Source organism: Silene latifolia, chromosome 4, assembly GCF_048544455.1.
Source record: "Silene latifolia isolate original U9 population chromosome 4, ASM4854445v1, whole genome shotgun sequence".
In the NCBI taxonomy this organism is placed as follows: domain Eukaryota; kingdom Viridiplantae; phylum Streptophyta; class Magnoliopsida; order Caryophyllales; family Caryophyllaceae; genus Silene; species Silene latifolia.
Window position 1 is genome coordinate 68874167 of NC_133529.1, and position 8415 is coordinate 68882581.

The 8415-nt window shown below is 38.8% G+C and overlaps 1 protein-coding gene across 2 annotated transcripts; it reads left to right on the forward strand.

Moving 5' to 3' along the window:
* Positions 1–1303: 1303 nt before the first annotated feature.
* LOC141653564 (multiple C2 domain and transmembrane region protein 7) lies at positions 1304–7078 on the forward strand. Of its 2 annotated transcripts, none has more exons than XM_074461366.1 (2): positions 1304–1787; positions 3837–7078. In XM_074461366.1, the coding sequence occupies exon 2, from the start codon at positions 3884–3886 to the stop codon at positions 6908–6910; it is 3027 nt and encodes a 1008-aa protein (XP_074317467.1). In that variant the 5' UTR covers positions 1304–1787; positions 3837–3883; the 3' UTR covers positions 6911–7078. The 2 variants fall into 2 exon arrangements, with proteins under 2 accessions (XP_074317467.1, XP_074317468.1); XM_074461367.1 differs by lacking the exon at positions 1304–1787 and adding an exon at positions 1789–1920.
* Positions 7079–8415: the final 1337 nt, after the last annotated feature.

Genomic DNA, 8415 nt, shown 5'->3' on the forward strand with positions numbered 1-8415 from the left:
TTCTGTCCTCAGGAACTCGACCGAGTACTGGAAACTCGACCAAGTACCAAGTACTCGGCCGAGTTCTTGCTGGTACTCGACCGAGTATCCCGGGTTTGAGTCCGTGTCTTGATTCTTAGTCGTGGTTTGGTTGAATGAGTGGTTAAATTTTGGATTCGTGTCTTCCTAAGACTCTTGGTACCGATGCAGGTATGGCGTAGTATTCGTGTGATGAATTTTGTGGGGGAACTATGGTTTGGTTTGGAATTGAGATGGAAGTGATATGTGAGTTGGTGTGGATGGAAGCATGATAATCATATGGTACTAGTTGGTGTTGTTTGTTGTATATGTCTTTTTCCAGCTTTTGTGATTTTCTAGTTATCTTATTTTCACCTTTTACAAGTATGGTTACCTTACTTCTGTGTTCGTGAATACTCGTAATTGTTAGAAAAAGTGATAATTGCTTCTGTAATTGTTATGTTTTTATATATACACCTTATTTCTATAGTTGGGAGTGAACTTCAGGGACGAAGTTCCTTTTTAAAAGGGGTAGATAACATCGCGACAAAAGAATTTGCAAAACTCGCGAAACTTCTTTAAATAGTTGTTTTTGTTCTTTAAACCGTTGTTTTCATAACTTTCTATCGTTGTTGTTTAAACTATTTTAACGTCATCAGTTTATTTTCTAAACGGTTTAGTGGCTTGCACATAGTAATAATGTAGTGGTTTCTGGGTCGTTACAATCACGTCACGATAACTGGTGATGTTAGACATGGAATGTTAATAACTTTGTAGTTTATATGTTGGCGTTACTTGGTGATTACATGTAATTGCGTTTGGATCAAAGTTGCTAAGTGGCTGAGCGACTTTGGTTCAAATCGTTACGACACTGAGTGACTTACGCATTTTCCTTATTTTACTTTTTCTAATATTAAAAAGGGTAATGGTCTCTCGGGGTGAGCGAATTCAGTACAAACCTAGTTTTGGAGTTGACGTAGATGTATTTTCAATAATAAATTTGATGTAAACCCATTTTGATTTTTTTTTTTCGTTTGAACTCTATTTTAGAAAAATAAAAATAAAAAATTATCCATAAGTAGACTAAAGCGGACTTAAGATGCATGCAATTAACAGAGCAGATCCTCTGTCCCATTTTATGTCCCATCTTGTGTCCCATCACCTCTCCTAATGACACATTAACACTTTGATATATAATATTACCATTTTTATTATTTCAAGTGTGATGTGTCAAGATCTTAAGGGAATGGGACACAAAATGAGACATAAAAGTGGGACAAGTGATCTCTACTCTGCAATTAAAGACCCCACGTGTAAACTCCCAACTTTGCGTGATGTATGAATTCAGAAATCTTAATTATATCACCCCATTAAATGCAAAACCCAAAACCCATTTCTCATACATATACACACATAACTTGAACAAGATATCATCATCCCATAAAAATCAAGCCAATGCAGTATCCAAAAACCATAACTTGAACACAAATCAACATATACAAACAAGATATCATCATCACAAGTAGTAATTCTACCCCACTTGATGTCTTGATTATGGGTGCTACATAATAATAACTGTACTCTATTCAACAGTTTACAGTCCATACAAATTAAAGCCCCCTCTCTTCCTTTGTCTATTTCCTTCCCATTTCCTGCACCATTTATTTCCTTCTCATTTATTATTATTTCTATTTGCATTCTTCTTCCAACAAATAATAATTCACCTATTGGCTACTATGCTATAGTTTTTTATATATAACACCCACATAATCTTAAAGAGTTTTAACCAGGTATTATTTCTTTTTTTTATCTTTTCAAATTTGTGATTATATATATACACGTGTGCACGTCTTAAACTTAAAACGGAACAAAACGATATGTCTAGGGACTAGCAAAGTTTGTCCCATCTACCAAAGCAGGGTGGTATTTAACTCGTTATTGTTCTTACATGATTGTGTGATTTGTCTGTTTTTCTGCTCATAATTAAAGGTTAATAGTGTTTTTATTGATTGATTAAGTTTGTGGGGGGTTTCTTATTGTTTGTAGATGAATTGCAATGTTGATTTAATTACTCTCATAACGATTAGCTTAGATGATTGGAATGAAGGGAGTAGTATTCTTTGCATAGTTAGCTTAGATGGGTGTTGAAATATGATGGATTGAAGCAAAACGGAATTTATACTGTCGGCGGGAGATAATCTGGTATTGTGAAGGTAGTGGTGGATCAAAATGTTATTCTGGACGCAATTTTCATCATGAATCATCGGAAAAAAATCCTCCTTATATTGTAAAGATTAAAGACAGTGGTCAATCAATGTCAATTTGGACGTAATTTTCATATTGGGTCATCGAGAAATATCATCTCGGTGATATGGCCATGTAAATCTGACCCCCTACCTTTAAGATTTGTTGTTGCTTGCTATATTAGTTCTATCAACTTCCGAAAGTGCAATTTTGCCAAACTTGTTGAATATTATCAATAGGATTCATTAGCTTTTCGCCTTTTTGGGTGATGAGTGAAAAAGATTGTAGCCTTTAGTTAAGATTCCACAAAAGTAGTACTTGTACTTATAACATGTTTAGACAAAAATTGTGTCCAGATTCTAAAAGAACATATACATTTATTCATCTTTTGGAGATTAAAGTAATATTGGATCATTGGATAGTGACTTTTTCGGTATAGTTGGGATTAATAATGGATGATAAGCAGTGAAAATTTTCAGTGTAAATGAGCTGAAAAGATTGCATGTGATTATGCGAGGTTTTAGGATCCTTAAACCTTGCCCATTAATTAATACTCAGTATCTCTTTAAATATTTGATAAAACTTTTGAGATCTGTTGAAAATGAGGCAATGCACATGCTTATGAGTGTTGAGTGTTGACTCATTTTTGCCTACTTTCTGTTCTCACCTTACTACTTAACATCCCATTTTTCGAGATTCCTCTTTAGAAAATTGCTCAATATATAGTTCTTAGATTTCCTAGGGACATAGCTAAACATTGATCTGAAATTGCATTCTGAAATTAAGTTGTTTCTGTTTTTAATCCTGGTTTGTAGAGTTGGAGGCTTGTTGAGGTTGTTAGAGAAGTGTATTTGTGTTGGTGTATACATATAGTAAGTCTATTTCCTGACACTTTGTCATTAGATGCTTCTAACTCATGCTTCCTCTGTTTTTTATTTGCTGTAACTTCTGACATGTTGTGAATTTGTCGATATGGACGGTTTTGTGATTGTTTTGCTTGTTGATCAATAATGGAAGCGTAGTTCATCCTCTTTTCATTACCGTTTGTACACTTTATGGAAGCGTAGTTCATCCTCTTTTCATTACCGCTTGTACACTTTATATGGAGCTACTTAATTTACAAGTAGCATTTGGAAGTATTTACAGAAAGGATTGCACTTTAGGAGTTAGGACTATGCTTCAACAAACCAATCTTACTGTTGCCATCTTAGATTTGTTGATCTTTCTAGATATCCTTCTTGTAAAGGTTTGTTTGGATTTGCTTCCTGAAGTTAAGTATTATTAAACCGCATGTTAGGTGACCCAAATTCTCAGGCAGAAATAAGTTTTAGGAATTATCATAACTTATGGTATGAGTATTGATGTCCTTAATAGATGATTTTACAGTATATAATAGTGTAAAGTTAGCTGTTGTACCATAGACTACATTTTGACATAGAAGGGATCAAACTGATGTTCGATTATTTGGTATGAGTTAATGAGTATGCATTGCTTGACATCCGGAGGAAGAGTGACACATTTTTTCGTCTTCAAGTTCTCTGCTGCATTGCTTTTTGTTCTTCAAGATTCAGTAATTTCTTCTCTGCTTTTAACAGGTACCTATGTGATTAGTTATTTGCTAGAAGCATTACGAAGAATCAAAATGTCCATGAACAATCTAAAACTGGGAGTCGACGTTGTTAGTGCACACGATCTTATGCCAAAAGATGGACAAGGATCATCGAGTTCATTTGTAGAGCTTTTTTTTGATGGACAGAAATTCCGAACCACTGTCAAGGAAAAGGATCTCAACCCTGTTTGGGACGAGAGCTTCTACTTCAATATATCAGATCCATCCATGCTTCCCTATCTCAATCTTGATGTCTATGTCTACAACACCAATAGATCTACAAATAACAAGTCATTCCTCGGAAAAGTCTCCATTAGCGGGACTTCATATGTTCCCCAATCGGATGCTGTTGTCCTTCACTACCCTTTAGAGAAGCGTGGGATCTTCTCCCGCATTAAAGGCGAGCTTGGTCTCAAAGTCTATATCACTAATGATCCAACCATAAAGTCCTCCATGCCAATTTCCTCAGATGAAAATTTACATGTAAACCATTCACAGGCCAATTCCGAAGCGCGTCATACCTTCCGTCATCTGCCAAACTCTAATCATTCTCATTCCCATTCTTATTCTAATTCCCATTCAAATCATCCTCCGCCCGATGCGGGTAATGAGGGAGTTCCTGACCGAGACGCAACTTATCAAGAAGTTGAAGAAATGAAGATGAAACATGAAGCACCCCCACCTCGGATCATCAGAATGCATTCTGCTTCTGCTGCGCAGCCTGTTGACTTTGCTCTCAAAGAGACGAGTCCATATCTTGGAGGGGGACGTGTTGTTGGCGGTCGTATTGTCCATCCTGACAAAACTGCAAGCACTTATGACCTTGTGGAAAGGATGCTGTTCCTGTATGTCAGAGTTGTCAGGGCCCGGGATCTTCCCGATATGGATCTTACAGGTAGCCTTGACCCGTTTGTAGAGGTTCGTGTTGGAAACTACAAGGGGGTGACAAAGCACCTAAACAAGAATGACCACCCAGAGTGGAACGTGGTTTTCGCCTTTTCAAGGGACCGGATTCAGGCCTCCGTGCTTGAAGTCAAAGTTAAGGACAAGGATTTAGTTAAAGATGATTTTGTGGGCATAGTTAGGTTTGATCTTCACGAGTTGCCAACCCGGGTCCCACCAGATAGCCCGTTGGCTCCTCAATGGTACCGTCTTGAGGATAAGAAGGGCGAAAAGGTTAAAGGAGAGTTGATGCTTGCAGTTTGGCTTGGCACCCAAGCTGACGAGTCTTATTCAGAAGCATGGCACTCTGATACTGCTGGTATTGATATTATGTCCTCCTCTGCTTCTGCCCTTCTACGTTCAAAAGTTTATCAGGCCCCAAGATTGTGGTATGTTCGTGTCAATGTCATTGAGGCACAGGACTTGGTTCCAACTGAGAGAAATCGGTTCCCGGAAGTTTACTGCAAGGCACAAATAGGTCACCAGGTCCTGAGAACTAAACCTGTTCAGGCGCGTACACTAAACTCCCTCTGGAATGAAGACTTGTTGTTCATTGCAGCTGAGCCGTTTGATGATCATCTAGTTCTTACAGTGGAGGATCGTGTGGCCCCTGGTAAAGATGAAATCATAGGAAGAGTATATATCCCATTGACCCACATTGACCGGCGTGCAGATGATAGGCTCATTCCTTCACGATGGTTTAACCTTGAGAAGCCTGTTGCTGTGGATATAGACCAACTTAAAAAGGAAAAATTCTCAAGCCGGCTTCATCTGCGAGTGTGCCTTGATGGAGGGTACCATGTTCTTGACGAGTCGACTCACTATAGTAGTGATCTCCGTCCCACAGCAAAACCACTTTGGAAACCAACAATTGGTGTTTTAGAACTCGGGATCCTTAATGCCGATGGACTACACCCCATGAAAACCCGCGATAGCAGAGGAACATCGGATACATATTGTGTTGCAAAGTACGGTCATAAATGGGTCCGGACCCGGACCATTGTAGACAGTCTCTGCCCCAAATACAATGAGCAGTATACATGGGAGGTCTTTGACCCGGCCACAGTTATCACAGTGGGTGTTTTTGACAACTCTCAAATTGGAGAGAAGGGCTCAGATGGACACCACTCACACAAGGATCTCAAAATAGGGAAGGTCCGAATCCGCATCTCTACTCTCGAAACAGGTCGAATTTACACACATTCGTATCCCTTGCTAATTCTTCAGCCCAATGGGGTTAAAAAGATGGGGGAACTCCACTTGGCTTTAAGATTCTCATGCACTTCATTTGCCAACATGATGTATCAATATTCCCGGCCTCTTCTACCCAAGATGCACTATATCAGACCATTTACGGTTATGCAACAAGACATGCTTCGTTTCCAAGCCATGAATATTGTGGCCATGAGACTCGGCCGAGCAGAGCCACCGCTAAGGAAAGAGGTAGTTGAGTACATGTCGGACGTAGACGCTCACCTATGGAGCATGAGAAGGAGCAAGGCTAATTTTTTTCGTCTCATGTCAGTTTTCTCGGGATTATTCTCGGTCGGGAAATGGTTTGGTGATATTTGCATTTGGAGAAACCCCATCACCACAGTTCTAGTTCACATCTTATTTCTAATGCTGGTTTGTTTTCCGGAGCTGATATTGCCAACAATGTTCTTATACATGTTTTTGATCGGAGTTTGGAACTATAGGTACCGGCCAAGGTACCCTCCCCATATGAACATCAAGATCTCACAGGCCGACATGTCCCTGCCTGATGAGCTCGATGAGGAATTCGACACATTCCCAACAAGCAAGAGCCCGGAGATTGTCAGAATGAGGTATGACCGGCTGAGGAGTGTCGCAGGGAGGATCCAGACCGTGGTGGGTGATGTAGCAACCCAAGGGGAGCGATTCCAGGCTCTCCTTAGCTGGCGAGACCCACGTGCTACCGCCATCTTTGTGACATTTTGCCTAGTAGCTGCCATTGTGTTGTATGTTACACCATTCCAAGTCATTGCAGCATTGGCTGGGTTTTATGTTATGAGACACCCAAGGTTTCGACATCGCCTTCCCTCAGTGCCCATCAACTTCTTCCGCCGCCTGCCAGCTAGGACAGATAGCATGTTGTAAGCCGGCTGGAGGTGTATGTTTTTATTAGCCTATGCTTTGATAATTGAAACTGGTTGCGCTTCTTCAGAATGATGTGAAATTATACTGTACTGAAGTTCTCGAGGTAACAGATGAGATTATTAAGATATTATGATTTTTCTTTTCAATGAAGGTCAAGCTGTTACTGAATTGCTCATCTTATATTCTTATTTTTACTTCTAGTTTTAGTTCACTATTATTTTTATCACAAACTGCGCTAGATTTGTTTTTTCAAAAAACATTACCCTAATGATGCAAACTGCAATGTCCCTCGTTCAGAACGACTTGACAAAGACATTATTATTATGGTTGATGGTCGAGACTCAATCAATAGTTCAGTATCCTAATAGAAAGTTCATCATCGAGATCATGCATGGTTAATTCCATCATTATTAGTTGTGATCATTTGAAGGATGGCAACAACTTGCTACTTTCATATTATTATCATTCACTGAATCAATGGTCTCATACTCTCATTACATTCATGTTCTGCATGACTGATTGTCTACAATCAAATAACCATGGTGGAAAGTGGAAACCCACAACTTTAATTTATTAGGTATCAACTTTTGGTCAACGGGGTAGACAAAATTAGTCATAATCAAGTCCATAATATGTGATTGCACTTCTATAGACGTGCAGGCTAGTAATTCTATGAATTACTGAAGAAGCTGTACTTAATCAGGGAGATGTTGAAATTGGCAGAGATCACATTTCCTCGAATATGACGGTTTCTGTTCCTAGGAAGAAATTTAAGAAAACCAAGAAACATGGAAATGAAGAAAAGTGTTTCTCTTCCTTTGGTTCATACCTGTATAAACTCTTTAGCAAAAGTCCTGTTGTCTCTTTTCTCCTACTAATCATCTTTTTCTGGTCATTTTCGACCACAATTCTTTCGAGTTCTGTCGTTCATGTTTGTGTGTCTTCTCGAAAACTCAACAACCTCTATTGTTTAACTGCTGGTTCTCAACCAGCAGGAAACAATGATTCTACAGTTCCTTTTGAATCTCCTTGTGACACCCTTAAATCTAGCCTTAATTATATACGTAAATTCTACAGAAAAACTGGTAGGATATGTTTGTAAATGGTTCAACTAGTCCAAAAACCTGCAATTTCAAAAATTTTCTAACTAAACCATTCACAACCAATTCCAACTCAAGAAGAGTGTCAAAAACCCTGCAACAACTGATAAACTAATTTACATACATAACTTAAGACGCGGAAATATAGTGATACAAACCCAAAATAGAAAAGGGAGACATATGTCCCTTCAAATTATATACAAATCAAAAGTGTAAAGGGTTTACTAATAGAATAGGCAAAACTAGGTCCAAGGTTCCTTGCTCACTAGCTCGTCTGTGACCCCCAACAAAGCATCAACAACCTGTCAATCGCATTTTATACAAACACGAAAGCCACAATTCGGTGGGGAGTAACTTGAGTCCTCCACCACGAATCGTCAAAATTAATGTAACATGTAATGTAAC